Source organism: Serinus canaria, chromosome Z, assembly GCF_022539315.1.
Source record: "Serinus canaria isolate serCan28SL12 chromosome Z, serCan2020, whole genome shotgun sequence".
In the NCBI taxonomy this organism is placed as follows: Eukaryota; Metazoa; Chordata; class Aves; order Passeriformes; family Fringillidae; genus Serinus; species Serinus canaria.
The window spans coordinates 65,699,539-65,718,908 of record NC_066343.1 but is presented as its reverse complement, the minus strand read 5'-3'; the positions used below and the strand labels follow the sequence as shown (position 1 = coordinate 65,718,908).

The 19,370-nt window shown below is 37.5% G+C and overlaps 1 protein-coding gene across 1 annotated transcript in view; it reads right to left on the bottom strand.

The window, feature by feature from the left end:
• Positions 1-243: 243 nt before the first annotated feature.
• The window catches only part of GOLPH3 (golgi phosphoprotein 3), a 31,692-nt gene continuing 12,565 nt past the window's right edge, over positions 244-19,370 (bottom strand). Inside the window, exons 2-4 of the mRNA XM_030237184.2 lie at positions 11,290-11,421; positions 7,474-7,588; positions 244-4,057 (exon numbers count right to left, since the gene is read on the bottom strand). Coding sequence (XP_030093044.1) covers positions 3,633-4,057; positions 7,474-7,588; positions 11,290-11,421 — 672 coding nt within the window. The 3' untranslated portion in view covers positions 244-3,632. The remainder of the gene's footprint in view (positions 4,058-7,473; positions 7,589-11,289; positions 11,422-19,370) is intronic.

Here is a 19,370-nt window from a genome sequence, read left to right as displayed (position 1 = left end):
CCCCCCCCTTCACAGAGAGAGATGGACAATAGTGATAACTGGGACATAACAGAATTTGGCTGCTTGGACTGCCTGAAGCCCAGCTGAAGCAGAGGTTAGGCTTTGATGAAAACCTTAAAAAAAAGTTGTTCCTCAAACTGGTGAATAATGCAGCCTGAGGAAAAACTGGAAATTACTGAGCAAATGAAAAAAATATATCCTTTAGGTATTGCATGCATGTGATACGCAGTAACCACCTGCAGCTGATGGCATGAAAGAGTGCTTTATTTTGTTACAGTACAGATTCAGTCCAGTTCACAGAGAACACATCAGTTAACACATATCTTCACCTTGTAGGAGGAATGGGCATGAACACACAAGCACACAGTCAGCAGCCTTTTACCGCCACTTACGCAAATTTTGCCTCAAAAGTATCATTTATGGTACACACGTTTCACTACCAGTCCATGTAACAGCACTGTAATGCCAGCTCTAGAAACACAGGAGAGGACGACGTCAATCTCAAGGACTGTGAAAATGTGTGTGTGTCTGTGTGTGTGTATATATATATATATACACTGCTTGGTGATTTAACTTTCAAAATCCTGTTTTTGACTTGAAAGTTTGTTTTAAAAGAATGTGTCCCTGAATAATACATGCTGTTCCTTGAGGCACGTGTTCAAGTTCAGGCTTGGGGTAAGAGTCTTCACTTGAAGCAGCCACTGAGAGCTGAGGGTTTGGAGCAGACAGAACTTTCTGGAAACCAGGTAGGTGTCCAGGAGCTGCAGGAGCAGCCTACAGGTAGAAGGGTACCTGAATCTCATCAACAGTCTCCCATGTTTAACCATTTTTTTAAAATCTGAAATAGCAACAAAGGCAATGATGTCAGCCAAACCAGTTCCTGTTAACCTACCAAACTTACCTTCCTTAAGGTTTTGGGCTTTTTGAAAAACAATTTTAGGACTAAGGACTCCAAAAGCTCATCTATTTCCCCTGCACATCCAGGTTTACACCAGGTGGTCCAGCAAAAGACACTGCTGCTCTTCCCAAACCCTTCCTCACTTACATAAAATTTCTTTGATATGTCCAGCACAGACTCTCCCCATTGTGGTCAGAGGTCCTATCTAAGCAAAATAAAGCTGATAAATACTGTGTGCAGTTATCCTCTGTGTGGAGAAAAAAAAAACCCCAAAAATCCAAAACCCAAATAAAAAAGATTCTAAACCATAGATTTCTTCTAAACCACATAGACCATAAGGGTGATAAAACTCCAATATCCCCCACAACCAAACATGAAGCCAACAGGAAAATGGAAAATACTCACAGAATGAAGAGAGGCCAGAAAAAGGACTGTGAAAGATATCTTCAGTCTGAAGCATGCTTCAAGAAGCTTAGATTTTCAAAGCCATTTTAAAAGTTTTGTGCACATAAGTTGCTCCTGCATACTCCACCATTTTTCTGACCTTTCCGCCTAATTACTTTTTCCTCCTCTCAAAGAGCAACAGAAAATGAGAAAACAGATCACATGAGACAATGAAAGCTGTGAGCTGCATCTACTATCAAGTATACAGAAAGTATTCCATAAGCTGTCAAATATAAGAGCAACACAGCAATTTTCATTTTCCTTCCACTTAAAAGCAATCACAGCTTGAAATGTTTAAAAGACGATGTCCCAAGTTCATGCCCAAGCCACTCAAAATTTTCAACACAGCATCTTACAAGTGAAAGAACACTGTTTGTCTTTTTATTTGTAAACCAGAGCTTGAAATACTTTACAATATACTTTTATTTTCATTTGTCTAAAGAAATAGCATTAAGAACTGAAAGAACAGTGTGCCATTAAATGTCAAGGACCGTATTTTTAAAAACCTTTCTTAAAAAAGGTTATAGAGGTGCGATGAATTTAACTTGTATTTAAAGTCAACTACTTAAGCATCTCAGTGATTGAAAATGAAGTGCAAAATTGGAAGTCCAGTCACAGATGAGGCCATAGAGCTGTGCTCAAGACTGAAGAGGTCTACTAGGGCAGGCACAGCTGCACACTTCCCAGATTAATTCAGCCTGATCCAGCAATGAATCCTGCAGATCTGAGCAACACCACTGATTAAGTCAGTTTGAACTACTTAATATAAATTCTCCCTTTCTAATAAGAAGGATATAAACTAAAGCTTTCAGTTAGGCAATAAAACCTTTCTAATTAGCAACAAAAAAGTATAAGTGACATGCTTACTCTGTTTCAGGCACTTTCAAGATCATAGTTTATTTACTGTAGGTAAAAAGCTAGTATACAGATTAAGGGATCTCTTAAATTTCAACTCTACAGTTATACACCATCTAGTATTCTTGTTCTGAATATTAACCAAAAGGTTTCTAAACACCTGTAAGCCCCACTATAAATCTGCATTGGTATGATGAAAAAAGTATAGAAATCAATGCTTAATTTTTTCAATGCATAATATTTACACTGTGAAACCAATGGGAAATAACAAGCAGCGGCAAAGAGGCAATAAATTTTAAAAAGCCAGGGTTTTATATAGGTTTTGGGTTTTTTTACAATAGTGTGCTAATCAGCATAATTGTATATATAAAAATTAAAATATAGCAGAACATCCCATTACAGAAATCTGAATTCTCTGAACTGCTGCCATTACTTGCTAACGATTTACATGCAACACCTGCTAGGACTGACTTTTTGTTTTTGAAGTGTAAAATAGTTCAAGGTTTATGAGACAAACATTAATTTGTGTACAAAACCAAAAACTGCACTCAAGAATTGTACTGGTCATGAGTCTTTTCCATACAGAAGTGGAGGGAAAGAAAAAAATACCAATGATAGAAAGCAGTCTCTTTCATTCACTAATTTTCAAAGGCAATGCATAGACTGAGAATACCTGGATGACAAAGTCCAGAGACTCTGGAAACAAACAGCTTTCACACACAGGACCTCTGCAGGAGGCCTTTTGCATCAGATGGCAATGGCTGACAGCAAATAAGGGGCACCAGGTGTACAAGTAAGTAGATCTTGCAAAATACTAAGATGGGGCAGTTGTTAATATACAATTTGAACTATATATACACAATATAATGGAATGTATCCCCTCCCAAAACTGGTTTATGAAACAATTGGACCTTTCTATACTAGCCTTATGACTCAGCTATCATTCTAATGAAAATATAAGTACACAAGAGACCTGCATGAAAATTAAAATTTATGGGGCATTTTACAGGAACTATTGACAAAGCTGCTTAATGGCATTTCAGCTTTTTAAGTCATTTTGTATATGTAATTGAAAATATCTGTGTATAAAATGTCTTGACAGACACTTCAACATGGAGCTTTGGTGACAAACCACTTCAATAACAATGAGGTGAAAAATTAAACAAAGTGTTTAAGGTAACTCAAACTAATAGGAAATGGAATGCCAATATGGCAGTTCACCCTTCTTCTGTTGTTTTAAACAGGAAAGTCTCTTGTACCAGCAGAATCCTGTATACAGATAGAGAAGTAGGGAATACACCACTTATCATTCCCATTAAACAAAAGCTGATTCATCATGTGAGAAGGTACAAATTACAGAAAACATGAATAGTCAATAAAAGAGAAAAAAACTGGTTTACATGAAAGAAGAGAGAACACTTCAGTCTGAATGCAGTTACTTTGTGAAAGCTGCTACAACAGCCCACAGAACTTCATTCGTGTTGGTTTTCATACATTCAACCTCAGGGTCTAAATCCAGGAGCTGCCGCACTCTCTTTGTGGCTAAATCATACTGCTCATCCAGGAGGGGGGCAAAAGCGTTCTCCAGGACGTCTGAGGCATGGGCTAAATACACGAGCGCCAGCAAGCGCTTGTCCATGCGGTGGGGGTCGTTCACCCACTTGTCAAGAACTGCCTCCTGAACCTTCTTGATGAGGCGTTGTTTGATGTTGTTGTTGGTGAGAGGGTGTGTAGTCATGTCAAAAAGAAGGAAGTTCTGTTTCTCTGTTGTCAGTACACCTTTTTCCACTAGATTTTTAGCTAACCGCTCACGGACATTTCGTAGTTGGTAGTGCAACTTCAGTGGGTTCCATGTTTCACCTAAAACAGCAAAAAAACCACACAACAGTCAGACAAAGTTTAAGCTGCACTGCTGCAGTGATTTTTTTTCCCTCTCTATGGTACAGAATGAGCTGTCAAAATCACATAGCAAACTACAAGAAGCTGTGCTCCTGTCAGCATTTCTCTGATCCCTGGCATGGAGGCAGAGACCAGGAGAACCTCCTTGGAGCAGCTCTGGGGTACACTGACAGTTTGGATCAAAGGATAGCTAAACCATGTCTTGATTACAGATATGAAAAATAAACAAAAACCTTGTATTGTAAAATAAAAACTCAACCAGTTATGCAGAATTAATGTACTTCGAGTAACAATAAAAATAAAGTAAAATTAAGCACCTTCTACAGTCTTTTACTACGTCAGAGACCAGGAGAAGTGTTACTGCTTTTCTTCTGCCACAGAGACAAGCTAATGCACAATTACCCAGTGCATTTATTTATTTTTGCAGGTTTCCACTTCTCTCCCCCTTCCTGCCTCCACCATATGAAACAGTGACCATGCACTGTGAGAGTGTGTGTGGCACAGGTGTGCCCACATGAACCACATATTAGACAGAGTCTTTAATGCTTCTATATAAATTATTTCTACTGCCTTTTTGTAAGGCAGAGGACCTGGGCCCTTCAGAGTGTGTGACCATATGCATAGAGGAAATTGACAAAGGACAAAATCAGCATTAACAGCTCCAACTAAAACTGTTTATCTTTGAGAATTCTACCTTTGCTTAAGAGCTTATTTAACAGGCTAAAAAATTTAATTCCAGCTTACTTTAGAATTTATCATAATCCCCTCCTGATGTAAAAGACTATGCATTTTAAGGGGCAAGAAAAGGAACAGCTTTGTATTTCTTACAGGGATGGAGGTTTTCCATAAATGATATGAGAATTTCTGTACCAAGCTTTTAAAAATTTATTGGTTAGCATAAAATAATAACAACAACAATAAGCCACAGGTGACTTTGAGGTTTCTCCCACTGTGATGGAGGTGACACACACTGTATCCAAGTAACAGCCAAGATAAGTAAACAAATGAGGTGACTCCAACTGCAGAGTGAAAGGCAGAAAACCCAACCAGGCCTGAACTACACATGTCCAGCTACACATCACTGAATGTGATTCCCCACTTTGATCATAAATGTAACTATCACACAAACACAAAAAAGTGGTTTCCTTACTACCTTTCACAGGGCAAATGCTATTTCCTAGATTTTTGTGCAGTTGCCATGTGGCTGAAAGTCAGTGCTGTGATGACACCTTGTGACCAAGCTCTTCAATTACACAGACACTCTGCAGACACGGAGAGAGATGTTTGCTACATCTGCAGAAAACATGACATTTTCATCCAAACATCTATATTCCCTACCTTTTCCTTCTTTAGAGGCTACCTTATAAACATCAGCCTGCCAAACATCACCTTACATGTCCACATATTTATTTACATGATGGCTTTGAACTCACTTGTACTGTAACTCCAAGCAGCTCTCTGCATCACTGATAACCATGAATAGAGAAGATATTTTTCCAGGATCAACCTGGTCCCTAAGGCAAAATTCTAATAGAATTTATGAATTTATTAAATAAAGCAAAATAAAGCAAAACCAACCAACCAATAAAAATAAAAACCCCTGCCCAGACCCATTGAAATATTTTTCTTCAGAAGGACAGATCTCTAAACCATGGGAACCAAAGAACACTAATACCATCTAAGAATTAGTGATTAATAAACATATGTTAGTAAAAAGTATTGATTCAAGCCTCAGCCACAGCACTGATGATAACTATCTTCCCAGAGCCAAAGCTCAGTAGGGTCAGGAAAAACTTAGCCTAACTCAAAGAAAACCTACAACACTAGTTCATTCATTATCTGACCTTTTTTGAGCCAGTCCTAACTAGATGGGCGTTGCACTGGGAAAGAAGGTGAAATGTCAGCACAAATTATGAATTTGGGACAAGAAAAATGAATTGTTTTTGCCAGCTGTAAGAGGGAAGGGGAGCTGAGTGAGAACTGAACTGCATGGCTCTGCAACAGCCATTCCCCTCCTGATGTGTAGTCCAGTCTCCCCCCTGCCTGACAGCCAAGGAGCAGGAGAGGGGAGATGGCAAGGACCTGAGAATGAATGGTGTGCAAGAAAGGCTGTTTAAGGTGGTGCAGAATGAATGGGAAGAACAAAGAAAACAGGAAATCAGAGAAAGGTGAAGAGATTTTGCTCATTTCTGCAGCTTATAGGTTTTAAGAAGCAGCAGCTTTTACACAGGCAACTTCCAAATCTCATTACCCCAAACCTCACAGTCACATTGCTGACAACGAGGGTCAATAGTGCAGGGTTTTTTCCTGTGCTGTTTGCACAAATGAAGTACAGCTCTGATCTACTCCAAGGAAGCTGCATTTATGTGCTTTGTGAAAACAGATGAAGGCTAGTGATCAATTCTGTCTGCAGTTCAGCCTGGAGAGGCGAAGGCTCTAAGGAAGTCTTGCTGCAGCCTTTCTGGGCTTAAAGGGGGACTGCAAGAAAGATGGGGTCAGACATTTTAGCAGAGCCTGGGACACAAGTAACAGTTTCAAAGCGAAGAAGAACAGGCTGAGACTGGATACAAGGAAGAGGTTTTTCACAATCAGACACCAGAATGGATGGCCCAGAGAGGTGGTGGATGCCTTGTCCCTGGAAGCATCCAAGGTCCAGTTGGATGGTCTAGTGGAAGGTGTCCCTGTTGACTGCAGAGGGGCTGGACTAGATGGCCTGTAAAAGTCCCTTCCAACCAAACCTATTCAAAATTCTATGATCACTGACATTTCATTTTTATTCAACTATTTACTAGCTTTCCAGGGAAAACTATGTGCAAAGTACTTATCTTGAAGACTTTGTTTTGATCAACAAGAAGTATCTAACATTTAAAAATATTTATTACATTTCTTCAGTTAATTAAAAAATAAAACTCCTAATGCTTCATTTTTCTTTATGATTAATGGCAAAATCACCCTCAAGTTTTGTGTGCAAGCTATGAGCTCTTCACCTCCTTTCTTTATTGCAAGATCTGAATACTCAGTGCACACATTCAGGCTCCAAACTTCCACCAACCATCATTTCCCAACACAGAGAAAGGCAGTTACATCTCCAGGATGCAGTCCTGATTTACTTCAGTCAGCGGAAGGCACCTCTTCCACCAAGTTGAGATGTCCTTTGACACTTCCATACAGATCCTTTCTGTACCAAGTTAAGTCAAAAGCAACAGTAACTTATATTTGATTAAAGGCTACAATCAACAAGAGACTACCCTAGAGGACGCTAATTAACTTTTTTGCATATTTTCCTCTCAAAAAACCTTGCAATATAATCTCTAGTGATGGCAGATAATTAGCTTTATTTGGGTAAAAAAAGCAAATACATTATGTGCAAGGCTTACCACTAAGCAGTTCAATCCAATTTTGTACTGTTTCAGGAGGCTGGGTCTCTTTTATGTGTTTCAGAGCTTCATCAAGCAGAACATCCCCTGTAGGAGCATCTGACTTGCAAATCACCTAAGAATGAATAAACACAGTCAGTATTTTGACATAATTCATATATGACAAACACACCCATCAATAAAAAACCTACCTGTCAGGAAAACCAAATTTATTTTTTTTTTTAAATAACAACACTCTCTTAAGAATACGCAACTTTGAAAAACCCAAAACTACATGTGTTTTAATTCAAAATATGTTAAGCCTGACATTATCTGTAACTTAATCTTAATGGGCTAAAATTATAGTATTAATAACAAACTTAAAAGCTGTATTTTGAAGGAAAATAACTCACTTATCAAGCCAGGTCCCCTGCTACCTCCCAAAAACAAAGCGCATTGCACTAAATTAGTTTCTGAATACAGTCTATTTTACTGCTTCAAATCAATCTATTCAAAATACTGAGTAAAACAATAAGGTTGTATGAAAATAACAACAACAACAACAAAAAAGCATAAAAACTAGTTTTCTTCAATATATGAATGAATAAAAATAGGTTCATACAACATCTGCAAGTTTTGCAGTTCTGAAGAAAACACTGCCAGCTAATAGGGTTTCATTTAATAACAGTTAAACCACATGTACTAGGGAAAATATACATGTACTAATAAACCCCTTAACATGCAACAATAAATGCAATACAATGTAAGTCTCTTATTTAATAATTTCTAAAATAATTTGTGTTCTTCACTCAGGAAAGCACAACAAAAAAACTGATTCAGAGGAACATAATAAAATTCAAAAATGTGAGTAACTGTTTGTTTACCAGTATAAGTAGTTACAGAAACCACGCACAAATACAGTTCTTTTTCAGGAGAAAATCAAGAGCACCAAATGAAAACTTACAGATTAAACTTACAGATTAGCTCAAGTCAGTATATTTAAATAAAATCCTTATTTATAGAATAATTACTACAGTTAACAACAACAACAGTTATTGTTGTTGTTGCTGTTACTATTATATCTGACAATTTAAATAGTTTACAAGCTAGCACTTTACAAGCATCAGGGAAGAGGTACCAGATGACAGAAAAATGAATACATCAACACAATTCCATATACATATATATATACACATATGAAAAGCAGGAAATGGAAGCTCTTATTTTTCTTAACACTTCAGAGGAGTCAGAAAGGTGTTCTGGAAATGTCATACTGTTCCATAGTTCAGTACTGTTTCTTCAGTAATGCTAGTCCTTAGCCTGACTGTATTCAAATTTTTCAGTGATGAATCAGGTACTAGATTTGCCTGGTACTTATCAACTAAGGAAATTTCAATTATACAGAATATTTAATTTGCCTATTTCACAATGCAGCTCTGTAATTAAGCAAAGCTAAAAGATTAAGCACAGATTTTTAAGTAAACTTCATTTTTTAGTTTTAATACAAAAATTCACTCTTGCATGAATTGTTCAGAATTGTTGGCAATAAAATACTGAAGAAAATCTGCCAAGGATTTTTTAGGATTCCTTTCAATTCTAAGAACTCTATCGCTTTGGTTTGCTCTCTGACCCTGTAAGGCAATGTAGAGTACCATCTTCTATTCTCAATAACCATTTGCAAACCTCAAAATTCATTTATTTGTTTCTAATATTGATCCCAGTAGACAGAACTCCAAAATGGTGTGACAATTACATACTCTTAAGCCAAATTTACAAGGATGTTTCCATGTGTAACAGATCATATCCACTTACAAAGTCTCACTAAGGTCCATCAAGTCCTTGTCCATTCTTTTCTCAGTCTCATTTGACTGTCTATGGCATTCAATCATAGATTTAATGCATCTTGATCCATTCTGAAGTACAAAATATTATCAGCAGAGATCAATCTGATTTAAGGCTTTAGGTGAAAATCTTTGTAGCTATCATTCTTTCAAGTTAATTATATTATTAAAGCCACGGTTATAAATCTGTGCTACTTCCCAAAAAACTTGAGTTTACCCTCTTCTCCTCACCTTATCACTTGTGCCCCACCTGATGACAAGATCAAGAGAGTGGTTCCAGTAAAAACAAAACTCAACAAAGTAAATTATTTCGCCCTTGAATTACAACCTTGGATGTAGTATTAGACAGCTCTTTCCACTTATAAGGCACAGTATTTATTTCACAGCCAAAGCTAAGGGCATGGGGATCAAAGCCTGCAGAAGCAGGACAAGGAGGACACTTGACAGAGTAGAGATTTAAATCTGGCCAACACAGAAACAAAACTGAAATTTAGTGTTAATGGAAAACTTCAAATAAGGTGCAAAATAACACAAGTCATTCACAAGACTGATTTCTAAATTGATGGAGGTGGTGTGTTTAGGGATTTTATTTGCAGGGAAGTACTTAAGCAGAAACCAACCTTCATCTAAATTTTAAATTAATGCCTATTTTTATAGAACCATCCTGCCTGAAAACTGAAAAGCATCTCAAATACTTTACAACTGCAGAATAAGAAAACCTCTAAATTGTGCAGATTTTAGGTAACTTTAAACAAACACACCTACCCAATGCCAAAACCACATTATAAAATTTAACAAAAACATGCAACCACAATCAAACAAAAACCAATCACAACTCAGACCAATAATTTTGTTTGTAATCTTTAGTGAATACATATACAGGTTATTTTTCCATTTTCTTAAAAAACCCAGCAACCTCACAGTTAATATTTCAAGTGGATAGAACTGACAAGGTTTTCACAGAATGAAAATAACTCCTGACTGAATGCCTAAGAAGATTACTGAATGCCTAAGAAGCCAAAAGCTCTGGAGGAAAAAAAAATGTGCGAACTAATCAATGCTGAATATGCTTAAACGAGGCTAAAAGAAGTAGGGACTGTTTGTCGGAACAGAGGTTTGATTTTTCTGAAATGAAGGGAGCTGGGAGAAGGTTAGGGAATTCACAAGCTTGCCTTAAAATTTAGCAAAAGATAATATTGACAGAGAAATGTGCCATAAGAGAATTTATTTGTGGTGGACAGACAACATTTGACCAGGTTTTCAATAGGCTTATTTTACAAGTATCCTCTAATGCTGATGAAGTAAAAATTCTTCCAAGAGCATGACTTTGCACATTTTGTACAAAAGGAAAATTCAGTGGTAAAAGTAAAAAATAAAGGCCTCAAATCTTCAGCCCAATTCTAAGGGACCGTAGAGATGTGGCCATCCTGAAGGTCAGAGAGCACAACCAATTTTACACACCAGCCTCCTGCTTGAAGTAGATAGTTGTATGTTCTCAGGGGTCCCAAGAACAATGAGGGTTTCCTTCCCATGCAATGCAAGCACAAACTGCAGTCTTGTATACACCAGAAGTCAACTGGTGGCTTGCAGGACACATCTGGTGTCTGACAGTTATCCATTCCTTTCAGCCTCAGCCCACATCCCACAGCATTGCAAAAGCCAGTTCCTTTGGCAGATTGTGTCTGGTGCCACTGGCAGTAACTGCTGCCACCACATGCCAGCCAGAGCCACTGCCAATGGCTGGTTGGCAACAGTACCAGCAACACATCGGAGAACAAACATGGGCACAGAACAGGTACCAGAGATGTTCCAAGGCACTTCTCACCACAGAAACACCTTTTAACTTTGCACATCTGCCCTAGGTCATTACTCAGAATCATCATCTTCACATTAAAAAAAAAACTAAAACAGGCTTTTTCTTTGAACCAGTTGTAATTTACAGCTCCTGTATTGCGTGGAGCCTGACAAGTAAATGTGATCATTTTCCTGCACTTACCTTTCTTGTTAGCAGACTTTTGCGCCTCATTCCACAGGCCTCCAGCTGGAGACGCCCCCGCAATGCCAATTCAATTAACATACAGCCACGTAATCCTGAGGAGATGCAATCATTCCAGAACGATGTGTAACCCTGTGAAGAAGGAAAGACAGTAAGATATCTCCATCTCCACCTGAAAGAGAACAGAAAAAGGGCCTTTCTGTGTTCTCTAAGCAGCTCCCCTGCTTTCACACTTTTGAAGTAGCACCACTAGTCACTATCATTCCTGCCCTGAAAACATAAAGAGAAACAGTCTCATCCTCAGTTAGTTTTGACACTCAGTGTCTGCCTTGTGAAGAACTCAGAATCCTCAGGAAAATGATACAGAATGAAAGAGGGCAATACCAAGAACTGTGAGGTATAAAGTGTAGTTTTACACACAGTCAAAATAAACTTAAGATGTTTTTAAGACATCAAGCATTTGGCATTGCTGACATCACATGGCTTTATGAGTGACCAAGAAATATTAATATGATTTTACATGCATAAACAATGTGGCACTGAGATAGCAATAATAAACTAATAATGGATATTAAAATTAACTATGGAATATACTGGAAAACACAAACATGGCAATCAACACAAATCACAGAACAGATTCTTTTGGCTTGAACATAGAAAACTAAAAGAAAAAAGCTTTCCAATAAATATTTATAACAGCTACTACTTTGTCATTTAAATCCCTTGAAAATATGTGCTTTTAGAGCTTGAAGCATAGTTCTTATACAAACTGGAAAACTGCAAACCACATTTAGTCCACTAAGCACACCTCACTAACTGTGATTTCTCTCTACTTCTGCATTGCCAGCTGTCTGCTTAAATGGTAGAACAGACCACTTGACCCAATACATTTACTCATCAGTATCTAGAAACAACTACTGACTTTTGTACTCCATTATTCAACAATTATGACCAAAAAAATCTTAGAAAAAGAATTATGTCATATGGAGTAGCCAACAATGTTCTTGTATATTTTTTGAGTATCTAAGTTAAAAGTAAAATCACTGAGAAATGTTCTGAGAAATGTTTGATATTATTCATAAAGATCTTTCCAAAGTCCTCTAGCGAAGCATTTCTGAAAACACCAACTTTGAGATACTTCAGAGAAAGATGCTGTACACAAGACAAGGTGGAGGAAGAGCAGAAGAGGACTCTGCTTTGTCGGAATTCAGGACATCTTTCTGGCTGTCCTGGATTGCCAAGACCCCTGCCAGGGGTCTCAGAGACCCTGGAACAGAGCCCAAGACACCTGTGATTTTGATTATGACCCATGGAGCAAGTTAACAACCTTATATGAAGATCTGCAAGCCAGGAAAGTCTAAGTAGAAGAGGAATTAGTTTGTCATGGGGTGGAAGAACAGATTTTTGGGGTTTTTAGAATGGAGGTTCAGAGAGCAAGACAGAAGAATCTGGGTGTGTCCAGCCTTTCTCCTTCTTCTTCTTGACCTCCATCTTCTCCTGTGATGTTGGCACTTTTAGACTGCTTTAGAATAGAAGCTGTCTAACATAGGTGATAGGTATTAGAAAGTTTTTAGTCTAAAAAGATAACACCACCCAGGGGCAGGCAGACTGCCTCTGTCTCTCCTGCTGAGCAGACCTCGGCAGGCTAGGAGAAAGAATTTTATAGATAAGAAACAATAAATGACCTTGAGACTGAGAACTGGAGAGTTCTGACTGATTCCTGGACCACCGGGCTGGGAAAAGAGACTTTTTAAAGTACCTCGGGGTCACTCTGACCAGCTAAAGTCCCGAGACTGCTTTTCATAAATTTGTCTTAACCAATAACCCAGACTAACTTAAAACAAAAGCAAGTCCATTTTATTATTTTTGCAGATGAAAGCTGCCAACATATAGATATAAGGGGCGCATTTTTTAAGTCAAGTAAATTTACAAACAAGTCTCTAACTAATGCCATCAGTTACAGCTTTCCAGCAATGTGAGAATACTTGTTTCAATTTTGCACTCAGCTATTTTCAAAAGCTGTATTATACAGATGACCAATACTTATGAAGAGTCTACAAAAGCCCTTAATCTCTAAGGTAATTACTGCAATAGGTCCCATATATTTGTTTAAAACACCATAAATATGAGTTTGAAAAGGCATTTGAGAAGTTATCTAATCAGCCTTCTACTCTAGACCTGATACTTTGCAGGTATCAGCTACTCCTATATTGCCATTCCGTAATTAAGATTTTGGTTGTCACCAGACATTTTTTGCCAAATAACACACAATAAAGTGCAGTATTTGGTTGAGTGGGAAGAGATATGACTCCTACATTCTATTTCCAGCCAGTCTCTTTAATAATAATTTTTGAAGTCAGACAATATACACAAACTAAAAATCTACAGTACAAATTCACAGGCACAATAAATTTACACTTCTTTATACTCACAGAAAATCTCAGATCATTATGCAAACAAACTGCTGATGCTCGTTCCCTTTTTTTAGCAATGCAAGATGAATTTATTTTTTTAATTACTATTTTTCAATGAAGTGACTTTAACTGCACCACTCCCAGCACCAATTACGAGATGTAAACTCCTCTGTTCCAGTAGTTAACATAGATGGCCATAGGCTGAGGGTTGCAGAGAAATGCAGGCTCGCTTGTAAGATAAGTCAGGTCAAAAATGACCACATGAGTCTCTAGTCCAACCTCCTGCAGCAAGCAGGCTCAGGTATGAAGTCAGGTCAAGTTGCTCAGGGGTCTATTCAAGCATGTCTCAAAAGCTTCCAAGGATGGAGACTGCAGAACCACCTAAAACTTTTTAACCAACTAATCTTGAAAGCCGGCTGAAAAATATTACATCCTTCATAAATGGAGCTGCTTATTTTGGTGGGTTGGATGACAGTGAAGCCATGAGAATGGATTCTGGTGCCACCATCTTTTTTCCATCTGCCCCTCAGGCTCAGAGTTCACAGGTGATCCTCTAGAGAAGGAACATTATATTTCCACACACAGAAATTGTACAGCTAATAACAGAGTTAGGAAAGAGATTCTTTTTAATCCATTAAACTGATCTTTCCAGATGGTTCTGGTGGATGAATGGGTTTGACACCTAATGCAAAGATACCAGACAACCAAAGGAACTTTCACTGAATATCAGCACACATCAGTCTAACTAAATCATCCTTTAAATTAACTCAGTCTTCCTGGATTAACAAGAACTGAATGGGAGACACTTATCTTTGATATTCCAAACAACTTATTGACACCTACTTTAATATTGGTATATAGCATAACTAGAAAAGATGCAAAAAAGAGAAACAAAGGGGTGGAGATTAATAATTTATAGAGAGGTGGAATGGTAAAATAGAATAATGCACTATTTGTAAAGGAAACAAGGGTTAAAAGATGATAAACCAAGCTAGCTCACAGGTCAGGAGTCAGTAGCCAATTTCTATTCTGTTTTCCCACTCAATTGTTTTAACAGGAAGACAGACGTTTTAAAAAAAATTAAAACTTCTTTAAAAAACAAGAACAATAATGAAGTTTGACAGACAGCAACCAATCTGTAAACCACACATGGACCAGGATGAAGTCAATGTCCACTGGGGGAATTGTCATCCTGATCCCATGTCCCTGAATATAACCTGTCCACTGCTCATTACAGCACACGGAACAAGACAGGGACACGGTTTTTAAAACTGTTCATTTATTTCAATTCCTAGCAGTCTCAAAACACTTGACTGAAGATCAAACAGAAGAAGATCAAACTATGCAGAAATGCAACTCATTCTACTATTTAATGCTCTTAAACAGTGCTAGTTTTCTCACAAATACAATACCAAGTATTTTTACTTCATCTTCCCGCAAGTCTTTATAAACTCTCTGCAGCTTTATAAACTCTCTAACTCTAAGAAATACTTATTTCATTAAAGTTGCTAAGCAGCAGGGGGTAAGACTTACAAAGCAGGAGATTATTGTTATCTGACGGCAATCACACTAGAATAGCACTTTAAGCTATGAATAGCTTGCAAGACAAAATTTTAAATCTACAATGACTCAAAGATCAAAAAACTGTTTACAACTGTCATGTTTATTTACACAAACACAGCACAAAAGCATTTTTTGTCAGACATGACCTAGAAACTTTCAGCAAAAAACTAGTTTTGCTAGACAAGCAAAAAGGGAAAATAGAATAAAGTTTACACTAAATACTTGTTTCCATATTAACTTTGAAAGCTCAGACCTTCCACCCAGGTATGGCAAAGCACAGAGCTGAGACTAAGATCCTCTTTCTGCTTTAGGAATAAGTTATTTAAAATCCGTGTTCATTAGGCCATTTCTTTCCCACCAGCTCCTATGGCATTTATTCACTTTCTCCTATTCATTTGCCTTCTACCCACTTCCAGCTCACACAGGTATTCCTGTTCAGTTATTCATTAATCACTTGAAAGTGCCAACTATTAAACAGTCCATTGTATAACAAAGGCCAGTTACCAAAACTACCTTACCTTCCAGTTCCTGCTTCTACTTTGTCTCTTTAGAGACATTAAGTTACCCAAGAGATTATAAATTCATAAGGTTGTTTGTAACTTTTCCTTTCTTTAAACCAGATTGCTAACACCTTATCTGTGATCCAACAGGGCACTGCAGCCATGACCACTATAATTTCATAAGTATGTAAAAAAATCAGAGTGAGAAGACAAAAAAAAAAAAAATCAGATGTGTCTCAAGATATTGGGTGCCATGTTAGCGATTTCTACACAATTAAGGCTGCTTTAAGACTTGCACAAAACTTCAAAATCATTTCACTTAAGCACAAAACAGCCAACCTTCACAGATCAATGACTCTCACAGCTTCCAGGCTACTGTCACACTAACTCTATTTGAAACAAGCAAACAAAAAATAACTAAAAAAACAGAGAGAAAGACCCCACTAAATCGACATCACTATTTTCTGTTTCCCACGTGCAATTTGAAGTTACCCAGCAGTAACAGTACAAAAAATGCAATTAAGCTGTGGATGTACTTCACATTTATGAAGTACTCCATAATGGATTACAAAGTTAAAAAAGAAAAAGAAAACTTTCTTAATAAAACATAGAACAAAAGTCTCAGAAAAGACTGGGTAACCTTTTACTCAAGAATACTTTGTTTTATTTATTACAGTTGTTAAAAATCTCTTCCCACTACAGAAATATACATTCTTTCTCCCCTTCTTCAGTTAACTCAGAATAGGTGAACAGCACTTCTGCTGTACCTGGCACAGACAAGAAAGGAGCAAGACACAGTAAAAAATCCATGAAAATACCTCAGATTCAAGAGAAAGGAAAGCTAAATGCTTGCAGAGTTACAACTTTGAGGCTTCAAAATTCAGGCATGGTAATATAAGTAAATATGATGTGTTTAACTCACGTGGTTAAGGGCAGCTGTTTACAGAACACAGACTGCAGCTGCCCATGCATTCTAATCCAAAGAGTCTCAAGCTACTGCAGATTACTTTGCAAATCACAGAGCCATTGCAATTGGAAACCAGGGGCTTTTAAAAAGGCATCATAAAGTCATGTAACAGTATGTGAAGTTAACTTGTGGGTTACTGATGCCTACTCTCCAAAAATGAATTATTTCTTTATTTTAGCATAACAGGTCCCTCAGGCCCATCCTCAGATCCACACACCCTCGTATTTATTATTACAGGTCAGTGTTAGGTTGAAGTTTTGGCCCAGACTCAGACTCAATTTACATTTATGAGGAACCACAACAGAAGTTTCTCTTGGATAATGCACATAATAACGCCCAGTCTATGCTTCTCTTACTAAAAGCCTTTTCATTTTAAATTCAAACTTAACAGTACCCCTTAGACCCTCACCTAGCACCCTCTACCAAAACACAGAACTAAAACATCTATAATAAACAACCAATATAAACCAAATAATTGAAGGGAACCTTCTAAAGGAGAAACATTACTACAGCTACCCAAACCCTTGAATTCCTGTTCTCAGGAAACTGCGAATTTTTCTATTATGAAAGAAACAAACAAAAAGACTTTGAAATTTGGTAAATAATGCAATTTCTGAAACTTCATGTCCAGATGAAACAAATAAAATATCGGTTAAACTCTCTCCAGCCGTGGCAGCTCAATCAGAAGGGAAGTTGGCCAACAGAAAGCAGAAGTGAACAACTGCAACACCTGAGGAGTTCAGGAGTCCCAGCTCTGAGGTCTTGTCAGAAGACATCAAATCCTTAGCTTCTCGTATTCTCAGCTAGGAGGCACAATCCAGGTTAAGGAAAGCTTTCACATTAGTGAAAACAGTAAATTCTGAATTTACAGGTACCCTGTTCTCTATTAGAATAGTATTTCAGCAAAAAAATTGCAAAAAACTCCTCCTAGATGATAAAAGATAAAAATCAGACTTCTCAAACTTGCTGGAGTTTGCTGTTACTTTCCTTTCTTCTGCATAGATGGCACTCAAACAGTCTGTTGGGGGTTGCAACATAAAAGCTCTGAGACACAAAACTATGGGTTTGTTTATATACAAGAAAGTGTTGAGCTTTCCCAAACAGGTGTTTCTACCTTGCTATTCTTTCCAATGTGCAGCAGACTATTTTTCTGTTCTCACAAACTGCAGATGAGAAACATACTGGAAAATTCGCCACCCTTGCTGGCATCAAGGGAAGTTACTGAGGACAATTAGGGGCCCTTGCCAAATACACATGCCAGAATTATAAACATATAGTTTGGGGACAGATAAAACCACAATGTTCAGTTCTACCGTTTAGATTAGCATAAGAGGAAACAGTGGTCAAAAAATGTAAGCCTAAGATGGACTAACTAAACTGAATGTAGAACTTGGAAAAAAAACTTTTCAAAGTCAGTTCAGAACACCTGTAGGATTGGAAAAGGTAAATTGAGTCATCTGCTGGTATAAATTTTATATGAGCTGCTTTTCATTTTGAATAGCACAATTAGAATAGAGTCTACTTACATCTAGCACTTATACAGCAGTGTCATGGAAGAAAAATGTACCTGCATGCTCACTGTGTGTAGTTAATTCTGATATATTGATATTATATTCAATATATATATATTATATATATATTATATATATATATATATATATATATATATATAAAATTTTTTTTTTCTTAGAGGTACTAAGAGTGGCAGGAAGAAACACCAGGGGAAAAACAGCAGTAAAAGAAACGAGACAAAACAATACCCCAGAGTTCAGTTACTTTCCCAGCACAAGCAACCCTTGTGAATCACTACCTTTTACCTTAGAGAGATTAATTTCAGTTTTACTGACCTTTCAAATGAATGTCACCACATCTCATTTTAGCTTTGCACAAAACCTTGCATGTAACTGGAGAAGGTACGTCCTTCCCCACAGCTTCATTTTTAGCCATTTGAGGACTAAACCAAAGAAGCAGTCCAAAGCCTGAACTCCTGTTGAAGACAAAGCATTTCTTCATTCCATGGAAGCACACTGCTGTTCTTGCCTGAGCCCACAGCAGCATTTGTGTTGTCAGCCAGATGAGCAAGTGGTCTTTCTGAGAGCTAATTGACATTTTCCTCACCTGATTCACCATGCACGTGAACAAATTTCAGAGACAGCATGGAAAAGGGAAAGAATGTGGTTGGGACAGACAGCAAAATGTAACAGCATCCCATTCCATGACAACCCACTTCAATAGATAAATTGCATTCTAACCCTGAATAGTTTTTATAACCTGAATAGTTTCAGCTAGAACTTAGTCTATGGGACAAAGAACAGAGGAAAAAAAGTTGTATATAATTGGGATACTTTTGCTGAAGCCACTCATGACCAAAATATGCTCAAAAAAGACAAAAAAGCATAAAGCTTAAGGTATCATGCAATATTCATCATAACTTTCAGTTCCCTATTTTGGACTTCAGCAATGACCACCCCAATGATCATAAGTTCAAGTTATTTTATTTAAATCTGACAAGGCAGCAATAGCATCCCTTTCTGATTCTCTGAAGCAACAGCAAGTTCTTTCAGAGGCATCTACTAGGTTATTATTAGCCAACACAAAGCACAGAGAGAACATAATAATATAAAATCATCATCTGTC